This window comes from Camponotus vicinus, unplaced genomic scaffold, assembly GCF_025532165.1.
Source record: "Camponotus vicinus isolate PSW18456_S1 unplaced genomic scaffold, iyCamVici1.0 SCAF_4, whole genome shotgun sequence".
NCBI lineage: Eukaryota > Metazoa > Arthropoda > Insecta > Hymenoptera > Formicidae > Camponotus > Camponotus vicinus.
In genome coordinates, this window is record NW_028141976.1 from 20,242,053 (window position 1) to 20,261,147 (window position 19,095).

General features: G+C 36.7%; 1 protein-coding gene across 16 annotated transcripts in view; it reads right to left on the bottom strand.

Moving 5' to 3' along the window:
• The window catches only part of Rg (A kinase anchor protein rugose), a 333,149-nt gene that overhangs the window by 5,917 nt on the left and 308,137 nt on the right, over positions 1–19,095 (bottom strand). For all 16 annotated transcript variants that reach the window (XM_083096508.1, XM_083096514.1, XM_083096515.1 and 13 more), the window contains 12 exons: positions 13,409–13,526; positions 11,303–11,405; positions 7,781–7,896; positions 4,010–4,122; positions 3,708–3,848; positions 2,318–2,437; positions 1,991–2,143; positions 1,779–1,851; positions 836–1,020; positions 563–740; positions 406–486; positions 135–305 (listed from right to left, as the gene is read on the bottom strand). In XM_083096508.1, coding sequence (XP_082952634.1) covers positions 135–305; positions 406–486; positions 563–740; positions 836–1,020; positions 1,779–1,851; positions 1,991–2,143; positions 2,318–2,437; positions 3,708–3,848; positions 4,010–4,122; positions 7,781–7,896; positions 11,303–11,405; positions 13,409–13,526 — 1,552 coding nt within the window. The remainder of the gene's footprint in view (positions 1–134; positions 306–405; positions 487–562; positions 741–835; positions 1,021–1,778; positions 1,852–1,990; positions 2,144–2,317; positions 2,438–3,707; positions 3,849–4,009; positions 4,123–7,780; positions 7,897–11,302; positions 11,406–13,408; positions 13,527–19,095) is intronic.

Sequence of the window (19,095 nt, forward strand, 5' to 3'; positions counted from 1 at the left end):
AAGACAATTTCTTATTTTTTAATGTTCTGTCATATGCAAGCAATTATTATTTATTTATTTATTTGCCTATTTATTTATTATTCATTTATCGCATATTTAGCGCGATTAATCAATTATAGGACATCAAGATTCACCTGTCTCGGTTGAAAAGACACGGAAACTGTTATCCCAAAATCCACAGGCCACCAAAAATCGACTGTCCACAGTGGTGACGAAACAATTACTGCGAATTTTAAGCTTTTGGCTGAAATTATCGCCTAGATGTCGACGTTGTAACATTGGATTTGAGCTATTTGCCGCTTGAGCTAAAAATGTATAAAATAGCACTGTCAATATTGTATATATATATATATATATATATATATTATTTAATTTATATATAAAGATATTTATATATATATTTACAGAGAACGGGATCCATAGATAATGGCTGATTGGCAGCCTGGGCCTGAGGTGTATCTGCATAACTCGGAGATTGCACAGAGGCTACGAAAAGTTAAAATTACAGTAAGCAGAAGATAATCAGAATCGATTTAAATGCTGAAACGTGTGGAAAATTTACCTGCATAATTGGTATTCCATCGATTAACAGCAAACTGTTGTCCGGTGGTTACCGTCACAACCGATGGCAGTGGCAATTGAGGATAAGTGTTAGCCGAGATGTGACAGATCGGCGAATTAGATGGGAATTTGATAGTCATGCACACGTCGTCCGGAATGCTTGAGAACATCATTGGTGACTGAAAATATATTTTTATTTTTTAAGATCACGTCAAATTTTTCATACATATGCAATAGATTTAATATATATGTAATATATTAAGAAATCTCTTACCAAGTGCATCGCCGAACTTCTCGGGGGATGCGGCTCCATCAAGAGCTGCGACGGCGTCTGTCCGAAATTCTTAATTTGATTTTCTATAGCTTCCCTTATCATGGCATCGGTGATCGTGTCTAATTCCACGTTACCCTCGTACGTTAAATAATAGAAAACGTTGGTCGCACGCACGGCTTCTGGACCTGCAAGGGCAGAATATTCGAAATGTTACCCCAAGATTTTAACGCGTTGCTTTTTGTTACGATTTTATGATTCATTTCTTTGTCACATCGCGCGACATGATGCATTCCTCAAGAGCGGTTCTGAGAGAGTCTCCCGGCGATTGCTTGTGGCCGGTATTTCCGGTTGATTCTACTTTCGTGCTGCTACCGGCTGTTCGCGTAAACGTGTTGCATATTATGGGTGGGACGCATTGTCGCGCTCGGCACACGTGCCTAATTGGTCGGGACATGGCTCGAGAGAGAGGAAGCTAACTAAAAACTAATTCCTTCCATACGCGCCCAATGCCATCTTCCCTCGTTCCCGCGCCCTCCCGATGTTGGGACAGCATCTTCGGAGAAGCGCCGGATATAGAGGCGCCATCCGCAATTACCATCGGTGGAAATTTAATTTGACTCGACTACCTCTGTCTCAACACCCAAGGCGCAATCCTAGGGTATTCGTGAACGGCGCCTTCCATTGTGCGAATTCCATTGATTCAATTCATGGGTTATTGTCCGAACTTGATGTCAAAAACAATTTCGCGATCGGGATAAATATATCTCAATAAAATTCTATCATTTTATATAAAACGATAGAAATGTTCTTTGTTTCGGTATTCGACGTACAATGTAATGAATTTATCTATACTTATAGAACAAACTCTTGTTATTTTTAATAAGTATAAAAAATTTAATAAATTATCACACATATATATCATCAATTTTAAAATTAATCTTACCTTTTTGCTTATAACCAAATATCAGGTCGATCCATTGATGTAATTGACAAGATACAAATTCGGATTCGAGTGCCTGAAGAAAATGCGATTTAATGAGACGTATCGTAAAAAAAGTATATACATATACATATTTAAATATTATTTTTTAACTCAATTTGTAATATATTACATTAATTTAATCTAAACATAAACTCTAAGAAATAATTCCATACCATTCGATTTATACGTATAAATTCTTCAGGAGACGAAGCCCAAGGTGGTAATTCAACATCACCAACCGAACTACCGTCCTCCTGTCTGCCCAAACGATAGCGATTGCTATTCACGAGCATTTCCGGTAGAAAGAAGAATTCCGGAATTAATTCCTGTTAATGAAAAGACGAACTTAGTTTCGTCTATAAATCTTCATATATCTCAAGTTTAGCAATGCATACGATAGAAAATTTATGCAATAAGGATAACAATGGAGATGCGACTAAGTGCACCGAGGCGTGGTTAAAATGTAAATTCTACGAGTATCTTAATTAAATGCAACGAACCTTGACGTCGGATGTATCACGCTGGCAGTTTTTCCACGAAAGCGCGATAGACGAAAAAAGTCTGTTAGGGTGATCGAATTTGCCGCCTTGTAACGCCAAGAACATGGTTGTCATCGGTTCCTGCGAAAGAATAATTTATTTATAAACAAGACAAGAGAAAATATTTTAGACTAAATCGTGCCTCTTGCAATGTATCAAGCATATAAATTCCGCAGAACGTCAATAACGATAAACGTAAAAGCATAAAGTGTGATAGAGGCGTAGAAAAGGCGGTTCTAAAACGCCACTTAGGGACACTTTGTAGACCTTTTGTGTTGCACAGGCTTTTGCGGAGCCCTTCTCGTTCCCGGTCAGTCATCCGTTCCATTGACAAGATGAAAACATTAGTGAGAGACCACACACACATAATGCACTTTCATGTTATGCTCCGAATATATAAAACCGAATTTCGAAATTTAATGGAAATGATCCGCGCGCGAGCTTGAAACTATTTCTTTATGGGAGACCCAAGATACTGCTATAACAAGGTCATTAACGTATCTACCGGCATACAAATGGCGAAATCATAAGCACAGGAATTATAGATAAATAAATTGTTTACAATGCAATATTTTAATCATTTAAATGCTATTTAGATATATAATATACCTAAATTGCATTTAAATATGTGCAATAAGTAGAAACATGTTTAAACGTTTATTTATACACATAAAGCCGATTAAATATAAATCTAACAGCGGCATGATCAGAAACTATTGCTAATGTTAAATTGACGATATATGAAACCATAATTGATAAATGAAAATGACAATTGATAATTTTATAAAGCGAAATAACATTATTGCACAAACATATACTATGTTAGAAAGAACAAAGGAAGAAGAAGACATTTTCCAGTTATGTCCTCAACTTTAAGTGAACGAGGAAATGCAGCAGAAAACAAATGTATATATTTAACGAGAAGGCGGGCGTCGTTGGCACGAGGGCGTTTCGACGACCCCAAATTAGTGTGCACGCAGTACTAAAAGTGTCGCTTAAATTTATGGTGCAGACTGGACACGCTTCGTAAATGGAAAGACCAAAAATCAGCGATTGAATGTTAATTACACACCCATTACATAAATAAAAAAAGATCCGGTTTTATATCGTTAAATTAAACTTTTTTATTTTTGTAAAAAAACTGATGTAAAAGTATCAATTAGAGAGTACTTTTATTTAACAATTATTATTTTAGCAAATGTAGTAAATTTATTCTATCGATTAAATATTTAAATGATTATTAAAAATATGCTATCTATTTTTCATAGATATAAGTGGGCGAAACAAAATTAAGCAATGTGTGTATGTATGTTTTATCTTAAACCGTATATAATTTTCATAAAATACTTACGACACGTATCATCCAATTTAAAACAAAGGCCGCTGTAGAATAATGCGTGCCATAGTGGAAAGGTGGTATAGTGTCGTGTTCCCAGCCTTGAAAGCGTTCCTCGAAATAAGCTCTTCTGTTTGGATTCAATGCGCCAATCGGCTGTAAAAAAAACGTAGACATTCTTTTATAAAATTTTACAATATTTTAGGCATCGATAGTATTTTGCGTCCGGCATGCGTGAGAAAAAAAAACAAAATCTATAAAATATCTTTCTCATTATCATATGAAATGTACATATGTAAATTTGCGAAGAGCTATACCTTTGACAAATCTCGATAATTGCTCGGTAAGCTGAGGTCAAGTTCCTTCGTTTCGTAGTTCGTCAACACCCAAGGAAATACAGGATACTGATTCAAGTCATTGTAAGTGCGGCCTGAAAAGAGACAAGTATATTTCAAAATTCAAGATCAAAATATTTGGTCAATTTGTTTCGCATTGTCGTCAAATATTGGAGAATATTGCAGAAAAATGCAAAATTCATTCAACCCTTCAACGAAGCTAAGATTACATATGTGCTTTCCTCCTGACACGGTCTAAATCATCGCTCAGTATCCCGGGCAAGAGAAAAAACCGAAAGAAAGTCATAAGACGGATAGTAAGAGTGCTTAAATTAAATTCCTCATACGTATTGCCAAGAATAGACGAGAAGATTGCGCATTCGGCTTTTAATGCGGATAATCGCCGGCCTACTTTTTTCTTCGACTTGACCCTGCGTCTCAACCACGGTCACTCCTCTTCATCCCGCGCCACCCCCGCCATTAACTAAGGAGCGATGAAAGCGGCCACGAGATCGTAATTCTATTTTTAAGAAAAACGCGCCGTGCGGGGCTCAATGGGGCGCGGCGCGCCGTTTAGTAAGCGCATAACTCAGGGCGTGACGGCTAATCGCTCCTGAAATTGTCACTCCCAGAGGTTTCACTCGTGCTCGTTTCCCTGCCGAGCTCCACGGAATCCCATCCCGAGGTGCATTAGTGACGGCAACGCCGGTCCCAAGGCTGAGTTCTAATCTCTTTCCCTGTCGCTAATTAAAGCACGTCAGCGAGTTTGTCACTCGGCGCCCTCGTGACGGATACACGTGTGTTACTATCCTCCCTCGCTCAGTTACTTCGTTTTCTTTCGTGAAAAAAATGATCCTATTCGGCGAAACATTCTATTCGCGATAATCGCGCGAGAGAGAAGTCATTAGGTAATTAAACGAGCCGGAAAAATTGACTCTCTACACATGCAATATATTGTTTAATAAATATTGTACAATGGAAAATAGAGATACGATATGTCTAGGAAATTCAAGGCACCATCGTGCAATTTTTTATTTTATTTTTCATGGAAAAAAGCTGCTCAAAATATTTTTTAATTAAAATACGTCTGTCTTTTTTATTAGAGCGTATTCAACGTATTGACATATTTTGCGTAGGTATTTGTCACCGAGCTACGATATCGCGAACTGACGAGAACTGTTAGGTTGAATTGTAAGAATGAATTCGTCGGATACTTAATTCTTGGGACGAAAAAAAGACGATACAACGACAAAGTCGTACCGCGCCGACCGCTGCATAAGTCCCGCCGTCTCTACAATACGCCTGTAAATCGTGGGGGTCGCGCGAGCGACGGCCGAGCGTAAATAATAGCGAGGCCGCGTTATGCATCAAAGTGATTATTAATGGTAGCGTCGGCATGAGTGAGCGCTCGAGGAACGCGCCTCGACAGCGGAATGTTCGCGACACATACACATCCCCCTGGCCGCTCGCTCCTCTCGTTCCAGAGACTCGGATCTTACCCTTACTTTCCCCTCTTCGACTTCGATTCGAAAGAAATATGAATAATTTGGGAAGATTTTTTTACTAAACAAAATAATCTAACTCGCGCATGACATATAACTTTTATTATTATCAATAAGCAAAATAATTTTTAATTTCTTCAAATTTATATTTTTAATTTCTTTTTTTAATTAAGGTAAAATCCAATGCGTAATTTAACGAGAATAGTCGCGAAAGAATTGTAAAATTAGGTTTAATCGAGTTTACTTCGATTGGAGTAAACTGCTTTTGTGTATCGTAATTATAGACATGTGTGTACTAATGGTTTGGTGGGTCGGTCGTTTTATCGCGCTGTCACTGCATCCTTGGCAATAATTCACTGCAAACCAGAACCAGCCTAGATACGATCGAAAACGAAGGCGACGACCTGTTGGCATCTACCTGGGACAAAGAGATCCCTGATTCGGCATATATGAAAAGAGCCACGTTTCGGAAAATAAATGCGGCAGTTATATACAAAAGTACTAGTATACGTCAATATATTTATTGCATTGTTGCAATATCAATTAATTAATATCCCGGGTTATATCTACACTTTTTATTTATCTATTTAATAATTATTTGAAAAAAATATAAATAGATTTAAAAATGAATATAAAGAAATTCATTAAAAATACCTTTGCATCCGCAAAATGCACCTGAAGAAACTGAATATCGAAAAGAATTAAACTTGAAATGTATATATGTTGATATAACGGTACTCGTATCATTTTTATAAAAATATTCTCCAAGCATTAATTTTCTCGAGCACTTTATCTCTCGGAACAATTAAAACTGGAATATCTGTCGAGATATTTTTAATGCAAAAACCATTTGTCATTCTATCTCCGATAGCATATCTCGTTCGAGTTTCAAGCAACGCTCTCTCTTACAGAGAAATATCGATCGCCGCCGTCTTCGACGATCGCTCTTCGCGGTCCACTCTGCGCTACACGTGCGGGCTATCGTATTTACATCGGATTCACTGTCATTAATTTTTAATAAACCGATGCGCGGGCGCGAGCAAATAAACCTCGCGATCGGGATGCGGCGCGGCGCGTCCGACCGGTTCGTTTTCGCATTCGATTCCCTTACCTCCTCCGCCGATCTGCGGCGGCAGATCGACCGTTCTCGACGTTGCGGGCAGCAACGTTACCCACGGCTATTTATTCAAGCAATTAATATATAACCGTCGTAAATACCCGGCGCGGCCACCCCCGCGGGCATCGCGGCGCGCTGCGCCGAAATGCGAATAATTACGCATCCGTGTTCATCGCCGCCATTAAGCACCGTGTGCGTGCGTGGGCGCGCATAAATCCCATGCGGGCGGTACAACTTATAAAGGGCGAGAGAGGCCTAAAACCTCCGGACTTTTGTTTACAAAAATTGCGGCCGGTTAATATCCCTGCGATCAGCGACGATCGACGTGCCGCCCGGATCGCACTATCGCGCCGACGATTATTATCGAAGAAACTTTGCCCGGGGAGAGAAGGGCAGTGAGAGATCGATCACTCCCGGGAGTCGATGAACCTTGCGGCACGTGAAGAGAATCGTTTGATGATACGTTTGTTTCTCCCAAGTTTGCCGCGTGTAATATAAAAGACAAATGATGCGCGCGTTGAATCTTCTCTTCCGTGAAAGTAAAGATAAATTATCCCATCATGCACAAATACGAGATGATAAAAGCACCACGTGAGTAAATTTATATTGCACGTAAATATCATTAAATATTCGATAAGTGTTGCGTTCGAGAAAAAGAGCACGCTTCGATGGAAAAAAGAAATGCCAACAAGGTGATTGGAATGGCGACGCGCTTGGCTGAGTCCCGTCGTGATCTGTGAAGGGGCGTCCAAGTTGTCCCATTAAAAAGTGCACGAAACGACGGCGGCATCTTGAATTTCGTGATTTGGTTCGATGAGCGCGCGAGGGAGCGGATATTAAACCGAAGAGAAACAAAGACGCGCCCTCAGCAAAGCAGGGCAGGAGGGGCGGTGGTGGGTCCCTTGGGAGAGGATTACCGAGGCCCACGAGGTTGGGATTACTCGCATGGGGTAGCTAACGGAACACAGGGCTGATTGAGAACATCCCTAATGCGGCGCGACAGTCTCCATCCGTCCGTGTGCAACCATAAAAAATCCGACATCTTCGCTACTCTCGCTCGAAATTTCTCTATCGAACAGAAATCAGTCGACTATTTCACTCAATCGAGATTTATATTTATGTAAAGATACTTACCGGCAATTGTATTCAGGAACATTAGATATTCAAAGTTCGATATTTCTCGACGCTGCCACTTTTGAGTCATATTAGAGCTTCTCATCAATTGTCGCGGTGACATCAACGATGCTCGTCTGTAAAATAAATTAAATTTTACAAATTATAAATATCCATATAATATATTCAAATCTAAAATATTAATGTATAATTGATATGTCTAAAATATTAATATATAATTGATGTATAAAGCAAGTGTAAATAAGTAATAATTTAAGCATAATAATTTTTCAATTGCTAGTTAATATTCAATTCCAATAGAAGTAATAAGCAAGTAGACACATTTGCTCCATCATTTGTTATCATAATAATGATAACAATGTCTTTCATCGTTAATGTCGTTTAAAATTTAAATTTGATAATTAATATTTTTATTAATAATATAAAATTTATCTCTTTATCTCAACCTACTTTTATCATTGTATCTGAAATGTCCGCTCATTAAAGCATAAAAGATTACGTAGGCGCATGAAAATAAGAGCATCCATACGCATGTAATTAAATGCATCGATGCTACACTAACAATGAAGTATATGTTCATAATCGAAACGACTTATAATTTAGCGCGAAACTGGCATAATTATGCTAAATTGCAGGCCACAGTGCGAGACCACAGTGTCGCTGCTCGGCATCTCGCCGTTTTAATTGCCGAATCAAACGAGCAGTGCATCGTCTTTGATACGCAATTAAGACCAGTCGGTCTCAATTCGTAAGAGCAATTACGTTAGAACGCGCTCGCCGCACTTTGCGTTCGCGCCATAAAGCTCGTCGTGCGACTTTATGAATGCGGAGATCGTTGATTTAGGATTTATACGGGGACTTTAACGGGCGTCCATCCTTGGGACGCGTTAAAAGAGCACGTATGATGACGACCGGACGCATAAATTCAATTCCTGAGACGCATCTCGCGTAAATTTCATGCAAGCGTGAAAACTTCCATTGCGATCGGTGAAACACCGATTGCAATTCTCGAAGCATAATTGTCGAGATGTAATCTCTCTTTCTCTCTCTTGTGAAAAGATATCAAGTATATTTTTTGTTAGATTTTTCCATAAAATAAACGAACGTAATTGGAATAAATGTATATGAAGTATGTATATAAATCTACAACGAGTTGTCGCGCCTGGATGAGGCTCGATTATAAGATTCTACATCCTTCGCACTACCTGTGGAGTAGATTAATGTTCACAGCAAGGCCAGTAAATGTAAATTAACATGTAACTGATATGCTAAAGGAAATGCCTAATTACTATCGATTTATTACGATGTTAATAAATAAAGATATAAACGCCAATGCTTTATACCGAAATTATATCCTTGATATTTTTTCCGTTGCGTAAAAATTTCGATCCCTTTATAAATAATAATCGTAGTAGAATCTTTTACCAATTAAGACTGTATATTAATTCATGACTTCAAGGCACAGTAGCTTAATTAAATATAACTCTTTACAGTTGCATGTCAGCAACTACACTTTTCGACATGACGTTCCATAATTCTCCCGAAGTCATTACATGAATTAATTTATATCGTATTTATCATTATATATAGTAATGAATAATTCTTATCGACATGCTCTGATATATAAAATTGGAAAGCTGTTATTCTTATGCCGAGCATTTTATATGCTCGTCTCATTAAATTTTAATAAAAATCTTTTTTTTTATGACTTGATGATTTAATTTGCAACATTTGCATGAGATTTCAATTTTTAATATTAAAAACATACATTAATAATTAAGATTATGATAAAATTTTATGCGTACTTGAACCTTCTATTAGATTGCAATTTTTAAATTAATTGAACGATAAAAGTATATTTTTTCAAAATAATGTCAAATAATGCGATACGTTAATTGAATATTAATTAAAAAGTTTTTCTTATCTATGAATTTATTTTACAACGCAATTTTTGCTGCATTATAACGCGCGGATTTTATATATCGACGGAAAGAGAGATTATTTTTTTCTTAACCAGGAATCCTTTTCTCAAGATCAGAAACGTCGGAGTTCGCCGTCGTATATTTATGGCCGATGTATTCTTCTCGCCGACTATCTCGTATATAGGAGAGCTCTAATGGATGAGTCGAAACAAGGATACGCGAACCTCTGTTGTCGCCGCCAACTTTTGCCGACTTTGGAGGCTTGGTTAGATCCTGCGAGGATCTTTCGCAATATAAGAACGTTTTGCAGGGACGAATTTCGCACTTTTGCTATTATTCATTATATTCGCTTATATGTTATCATACTTTCTTTCTTTCAAACTCAAAAAATTATTTTGTTGATGTAAGTAGAATTCTAGATGTCACAACAAAAATTTATGACTATTTTTTATATTCGTTAAAATATTGTGTGTAACATGTAGAATTTATAGCCACAAATTCTAATAATATCTTCTAGCAAATTTAAGTCCCATTGCCAAATATCATTGTATTAATTAAATATGAATTTCCATACTACACTTCGAGCGACCTTTATGAGAAACGATTTTTCTATGTACCACGGTTAAACTTCAGAATAAATGATTAGCTTTAACATGGATAGACATCACAGAAAGACTTTCTTTCTAAATTTTATGAACAGTTCAGATGTAAATTCTATCTCTGTCATTTAGAATGATTAAGTGCAAAGCATATGCGATATTTGCTAATCAGTTATCTACCTCAGTTAATTTTTCGCACCTACAAAATTGTTGTTATAGTTGCAATTGCATTTTTCTAAATGTATAGTAAGTATTATGAGAAAATACAAATAAGTATAAGATAAGTATAAGATAAGTATAAAAATAAGATATAAAATAAATATGAAAATATATAATATATAAATTTGCGACACAGATATAAATTTCGCTGTTGCTGCATATAAATAGCTTGATTTCTTAATATATATTTAATTTATAAAGCGATACATCTCTATATTTAACAACGCCTAGCAAAGTAGAGATAATATATGTGCTAATAAATAATACATTATTTAGCGTGTAGAAAAATACTTGCTAAACAAAAAATATCTCTACAAGAATATAGTAGAGATATATAAATATATAAATCTATATGCAGCATCTGTAATTAAAATATCGTAAAAAAATATCGTAAAAAATATTTTTATGCATAAAATGTAGTTATCGTTTATTTTAGTGACATATAACCGATGTTTATTGCCATTTTTTAAAGTAGCCGAGAAAGAAAGAGAGAAGCACTAGGTAATATTCTACATTCAAACTTTTTTTCACTCGATTTATTGATTGTGACTAATTTATCCTCACATTCGTATTTACGTTTATATGCTACTGTAGATTTCGGAAATGATAAATATTTGTAGAAAGAAGCATTTCTCAAGAGAATCCGTCCCTGAGCAGAGTCGCTTTACGAAAAGGACAAAGAAACGAGGGATGTGACGAACATATTTGGGAGCAGACTCCGAGATCACCATGGAATGACAGAAACGCTTCCTTCCTCTCGTTTCTAGGCAGTTATCGCTTACCTAGTCTGGGGTATCCCGTATTTGATGCCAACGCCGACTCGCGGTAGCGCCTTGATCATCTTTTTCACCGTCGCCTGATCCGAGAACGCAAACAGGATCGAGGCTGTGGACAAAAAGGCGTTAAACGGCGAATTATAAGGGAGTCTGACTTCTAGCTATGTCAATCATTTAAAGAATGAATGAGAGAGTTCTTGTTATTATAATCTATTTTTTCAATTTCTTAGTGTGACATATATTTATGAGAAAGAGAATATATGATAAAATGTAGTATAAATTATACTTTAATAAAGATGACAAAAATATAAAGTGATTATTAGTCTTTGACGAATATTAGTCTTTTAAATGCTGCCAGATTATCATTATTTAATCATATATATAATTATGATAATAATATTAAAATATCATGCTGCAATAATAAATTAATAAATTAATAAGTATAACATTGTGTAATTTATTGTATAATAACTACGCTTGCAATAAATTAATTTGTATCTTCCAAATAATAATATTAGAAAACGAGAAAAGGATTCGATTCTTTTTAGAATGCGTTTTGCGATATTTCCACGAGAGTTCGAAGAGTAATGTCCGAGAAAAAAGACTATAAACTACTTTCTTGTAATTTATCGAATTATTTGAATAAAAGTAATATATATGATTTAATTTTAATGAAGAATGAAGGAAATTTAATCGTTCAACTCTTATATGTATGCAGTATATGTATACCGTAAATTAAACAATCAAATCAAATGTTCTTATTTTACATAAAGTTAATATTCTTCTTCCTTTTAACAAGTAGAAAATGTTAGTCTATACTTAATTTTAATAAATATCGCATAAACATTTTCGAATAATCTAAATCGATTAATTTAATCGATTTTTCCAATATTTCCGTAGATATTAAGTTTTTATAATATTTCTTATGCACGCGGGCCGCGCTTATTTATAAAGTATTCCATGTATATTGCGCTTCTTCAGCTGTTCTTCTTTAAATTCATACTGGTATTGCCAATATGCGCAGATGCTCCAGCATTGAATGCAATCATACATTTTATCTTAGAAACTCCTTATTTATGACATCCCGAACGTTCGATAACGTAAGATATATGAGTGGATAGTATAGTATATCAAAAAGCAAGAATCGTAAGAAATGTTTTACTGGATCAACAAATTTTACTATGTTAACAAGAAAATTTTTTCATACATAATTGATAATTTTGGGCGATGATGGTGTACAAATATCCAGCAATCAAAAGTTACATCACGACCGCGTTGTAAAGTAATCCCTTCTCTATTTTATTATTTGACGATTTATCGAGAAGAAACGCGATCCAACATCGGGCTAATGAACGCGCATTTCAACTGATTTTTTAATGAACGACGAAGGCTCCTCGCAGGGATGACATTCCACCGCTAACGTTTCCGCGCGACGCATCGAAAGTCGAGATCAGATTAGAATCGGGGAACGCCTGGGAATTTATCTGCGCCCCGGAGAAATAATCAGCGGGATAGTGGAGTCCTCGAAAGGCAGGTATAAATAATTCTCTCGTGTATAGTTGGTGTGTTATAGGATACGGCGATCTACCTCGGGAACAAAGACGATGTTAACGAAAATGTCATTGTCGATAATTAATACGTGAATACGAATTCAATGACTTTGTTAGCACGCGAAATTTTATCATCTTAATATTTATCATTAAATTAATATTATATATGTATAAATTTAGCGCGGCATATTATATTAATTAAAGATGGTATTTGCTGAAATTTAGAGCCATCCTAAATTTGTTTATATATTAAACTGCACTTACGATGTAACGCTGCGCAAAGTATAGCAATGATAGCAGATGCGCTTATGGGAGCGAATAATGAACCGATCTTAGAAAAAAAAGCATACCGTAATGCGGGCGAGATATTTATTATGTAAAAAGTAATGCGCGCGCGCACACCTTGCGACGAGCTCGGGATTCCATTGCCATTCGCCAGATTAAACCGTGTCGTTGTCGCGCGAAATAACGCAGAAGGGCTCGGAGTTCGAACAAGAAATGGAATGCGCTCTCGAAAGCGACGCGCTGATTGAGGACGAGCGAAACGAGAGGAATTACTTACTTCTGCTGGCGAGAAAGATTTCGATGGCCACATTTTGCAGCAGGTAACGTCGCGAGAAGATTGCACGTACTTCGGAAAAGTACCATTTTCCGTGCAAATGGTCGCAATACTTCAGCACCTGCAACAAAAATAAAAACGCGCTTTCTTTATCAATTCTTTCAAATCAAACTTCGAAAAGACAAATAATTATGTCTCTTTCTATTTATCTATCTAGTATTACGACTGTGTTACGCAAAATTTCATTTATAATATTAAATTCATCTTGCAGATGTAGCAGTTATAACTTGCATATTTCACGAAGACGATCTTTGTGGAGATCCTGTCGAATTATTTATTATTATTTCTATAAGATGCTAAATTAAAAAATATTTATATGACTTAGAAATTAATTATTTTTTGCAATAATACCTTTTTTAATTAAACGATCATTTTCCGACAAAGATATGATAGTGTGCATGGACATTACTACAGAAATGCCGATTGAGGACCAAAACAGGATGGTCCGAGGATACGAGCGCATGGCTGGATATAAGTATGCAACTTCGATGCAGTGAAGTGTGATGTGATATAGTGAGACTTGCTGGTTGCAAGATGGCCGTCATGGTAGGAGGAGCCTCCCCTGCTGAGCCGAGAATCGATCCCAGGACCTCATGGACTTGCGCTCTCGAACGAGTCGTGAACATCTCGTTGGCAAAAGAGGGAGAGGTGGAGAACAAAAAGAACAAGATTCGGCGAGAGAACGAACAGGATGGAAGGAAAAAGATCGGCGAACACGGTAAAAGAGAGAAAGGGGGAAGAAGAGGGACAGAATAAAGGATCCCGATTTACTACCCCTAACAAGGCCTTCAATTTTTGCCTCTTAATGAGGACGTACCATGCCGCCGCGATGTCCTTACGCGCGGCGAATGAAATTATCCTCGAAATAATCCGCCGAAATGAACCATTCAGTTGATTATGAAAAGTCTGTGATCAAAAAATGTCAATAAGATCTTATCTACAATCTTGTAAAAGCCGTCCTTTGCGATAAAAACATGACTATTATAAATATAAACGTAATCACAGAAATGTTGTTGTTGGATTTATCAATGTCGGCATCGATACTCGAAAACATCTTAATATTTATTTTTGTCAACTACGCTTTGATAAAAAAAGAAGAAAAATAGTAATAGCGTACTAAGCCGAATATATCTCAATATCGATTAAATAAATGATAAATAATCGTAATAAATAATGAAATAATCATAAATATTGTCGAAATACAATTAAACCTAGAATGCCGAGTTTGAGGGGAATTATTCTTGTCTATATTTTTTAATAGATATAAAATCACTAGATAATTATACTTTTGCTGTTCAAGTTGATCCGTTTACGGAAATGACAATTACGGAATTAATTTTAATATCGTAATAATCTTAAAAATATACCTTTATGTATTAAAACTCTTTGATATTGAAAAGTTATTAAATAATAATATTTATATATGATTATTTTATTATTCTTTAATTTGATAGTCACCCTTATAGTTACCCTTAATTAAATATATGTTTTACGAATATCTTGATTAATTTTATAGCGATGGAACAGAGATTTCAATCAAAGACGCATGCATCACATATATAATATTGTATATATAAAAATTATATATATAAAATTTGTATATATAAAAATTATAAAGAGAAGAATATTATAAAGTAAATGTTAAAATTTTTAAATGATATAGTCATGAGCTTAATAAAGCGATAAGTGTATAGATACATAGTATTCAATTTTGATAAGCAGTTTTATAGTTCTAATAAATATAACTTCAGTGAATAGATAAACCATCATCAATAAAGAACGATATTATTAATAAAATGCAATATTTCATACAACTCTGAAAGACTCTCGAATTTAATATATACATTCTCATGCTTTATATTAATTTATTTTTTAACAAATTCAGAATAATAAAAATAGATCAATACGAGCAGAAAAAGTGGTTGACAAATAAATACATTGTTATATAACAATATGTTTATTTATCAACTATCTTTCCTGCTTATATAGCATCTATTTTTATTGCTCTGAACTTTTTAATAATAACGAGTTATCATTATTTTATAATATTTTCACGCAAAAATATCGTCGCTAAGTCATCAAAGTAAACTGCATGATGATATTGAATGAATTTGAAAAGTAACTTGACATCGTTAACAAAGAAAAAGAGAAATATATCAAAATATTCTAAATCAGCAGCTGCATATTAAACGCTAACGATGGTTTGCCACACGCACGTCAAAATTATAATCTGTAGGCTTTGTAAGCAGCTTATGTGTGGACTCTCATCTCTCTCGGGATTACAAGTGTCATGATTGATTTGTAATAAAGTATCGAGTGTCGGCGAGAATTGGGGGTGCAACACGGATATAACGCTTCCTGCAATTATTATTAAAGGTAAGGAGAATGTAATTATTGTAAAAGGTATGGAACATATTTATCTAAAGGTAAAGAACATTTTTATTCTTGTTTTTCGCGATTTTTAGAGTCATGCGATCTTACTCAAAGCATCGTGCGCGATGAACACAACGCGCAAGGTCGGAGACCAGTCGGGGGAGCGAACGCACAAAGCCAACCCCTAGGGCGATCTGCGCAAGCTCTCCGCAAACACTGTTCAAGATTGATAACGGCCGTGTCGCGGCTCAGAATCCATTATTTGGATACCTGCTGCCGCAGTTATAGATATATCACGTACTCTGCATTAAATCTTGTCACGGATTAGATAGGCTCATTCGTCGTTTAACCCCCGTGCACGCAAGATACAACGTATTGTTCCGCCTTCTTGCGATCGCATTAATCAACGAAACATCTAATAATTCTTTAACGAAACTTTTCTTATGACATTCATGTGTGTTTAATCAGTAGAATTACTAAATAGCTTTTGACAAAACATATATTTTATGATATTTTATGAAATATATAACTGTGAATTATTTTTAATATAACATGAAATATAAAAATATGAAAAAAAACGAATAAATGATAATTATGCGCACACATGTAGAAATATAAACATTATTTGTCTCTTTATACGTAAAATAAAAACATTTATAAAATATTATGTATTTGCGATTTTACGGAAAAAATGAGAGATATTCCGCGCACATCCGCATATATATGTGCATACATATATATGTAGCATATTCATTTCCCAGCATTCTACATACTTGTGATCGCACTTCAAAAAGAGCATCTTATGCGATGGAACGTAAAATAATACGTTTCCACGTCGCAAAACGTGGAACCAGCGACCGGGTGGCAAAGACCACACGCGGTTAAAGAGAGGTCCTGGCCGTGGAGTGTCAAGTGATACGCGATTAGAGCTCCCCATGTCTCCGTGCTCATCTCTCACCAACCGAAACCGTCCCGGACGCAGCGGAGCGCCGGGGTTGCATCGCGACGACAATGGGCGACGTGATGTAACAACATGTGTCGCGTTCGCAAGGGGGCCTCTCGCCGCTCCTACGTACACCGTAGGGGTGCACCATAGAATGGGATACCACTTAGCAGCCCGCCGGCGGTATACAACAAACAGATTAAGCGCCGGACAATAATGGACCCGCCGCGCTCCACTCGTCGGGCTCACTTGGACGCCTACGAGAACCCTCCCCGCTTCGAGTGCCGCTTCTCTTAAAATCACGATGCAAACGGCAAAAGTGCAACGCATGAATGATTGATGAAGGAGAATGTTACGTTTGTATACTTCTCAGTTGTTTACTAATTTTTCATAAAGCTTTTGTCTTGTATCCGTCTTTTTAATAAATTAGATTGATAATTTGTATAAAAGAGAGTATAATAATTATTAATAGCTTAAAAAATATTTTGAATAAAGTATGAAATAATCTGTAAATCGTATCTTTGCTTTGTAATACAAACACATTAATAGTGAGTATTGAATTAATTTTTCCTCATTTTTATCCAGATTTTTCGCAATGTTTTAAAGATGCGAGATATGAATTTGTTTGTGTATGCAAATTCAATGTTGTAAGTAAACCGCAGTGGAAATGAACATCGAATTTCACAAAATCATACTCATCGAGATCGTATTGACGGAAATAGACGGCATCTGTTTCCGTGGATGTGGCGACTAATGCTCGAGACATTCGGCGATCCCAAGCGACGATGAGTTATGCGTGACACGTGCGCGTTCTCATACCTTTATTACCGCAGCATCGCTGGGAGATAATGCACCGCGGCATGTAATGTACAAAGAACGATCGTGCGGCGTGACTCGTCCCGCGTTCCATTAAATTTGCCGCAGCGAGAACAAAAAAATAAATAAAAAAGTACAACGCACGCATATATATTTCACGTGTGTAACGAGGAAATCGCCAATGAACACGAACGGAACGCGGTGGCAATGAGCCGATAAAGCCTAATGACGCCCGATATACAGCGGAGAAACGATGTGTTTTTCCCATTTAATTAACCCGTACCCGCGAGGTTTTCCCAGGTATCATAAAACAGTAGATAATACGACTTATTTCCGGTAAAACAGATGCGAACGAGCAAGCCGGCTGTCGCGTCAAACGGCTCGCCTAAACTACTAGTCCGTGTATGCTAAAGAGATTACAGCCGGCGTCGCTATCGCTGCTATTGATAATTGCATGGTAAACGATCGGTATTTAAATGTTACGCAGTTTTCAACTACTTGAAACATTCATGATAACTCTATCGCAACTCATGTGACCGGATGTAATCGTTTTTCATGACGTTTGATAAAAAATATGTGTTGTATTCTCTAAACGAATTCTATGTTATTCGATCATATGATTTGCGGGTAGTTCTCTCAGTGATGGATTTACGCAATGATTGGGGTGAGTTTTTCGAGATGAAATCTCGACATTTGGAACGATCTTTTTTCCGTGCCATTTGACAAAGAAACCGTGAAATACGTACTCCAAGGTATCCATCGTTTTTCTACCGGCTGCCGAAGCTCAACGAGCGAGTCCCGGATTACTCGGGATTACGCGGGGATGTTCATTCGAGCTGATTTACAAGGTCGACTCGGCGTGCCGTCTGCATAGACCAAAGCGACCGTCAGATACGTCACGATCCCCGATAGAAATATTATACAATGGAAACACGAGAGTCTACGCAATGGAAACCAAAAGTGCTCTTACGCCTGTTGTACGTACACAATACCAAGCGAAATATTTTGGCGTGCATCGATTGCCCGAACTTGCTCTTTTATGCACATTCGGGTGATTCCGAGTCATCGCCGAATGCAAACTCATAAAGTCCGATCTTTTTTTATAAGGAAAAAAATTAACATTATTTTTATATTAGCAAATTTATATTCGAGTTATGTAAATTTTGCATCTTTCCAAGATATCCAATGGATTCCGATCGAAATTAATTTCGCAGAGCGTCATCTCTCAGCAAGGCCGCGAGAACATCGGTATACAAATAATTCAGATGATAAACGAATTAAGTCGAAATGGGATGATGAAAGGCACATTTAGGGCGGAAGGAGCCCGGGTTCTGCCTTAATGCGAGGGCTGATGTAGCAGAACGTTTGACCCCTCGACTCACCGACACAAGATGGGAGAGCGAAACACGGAGAGCGAGACAGAGAGCGCGAGTACGACACACGTGCTCGGCTCATGAATCAAGTCGTATTAGCGAAAGCGAAGTAGGGACCACCGGGT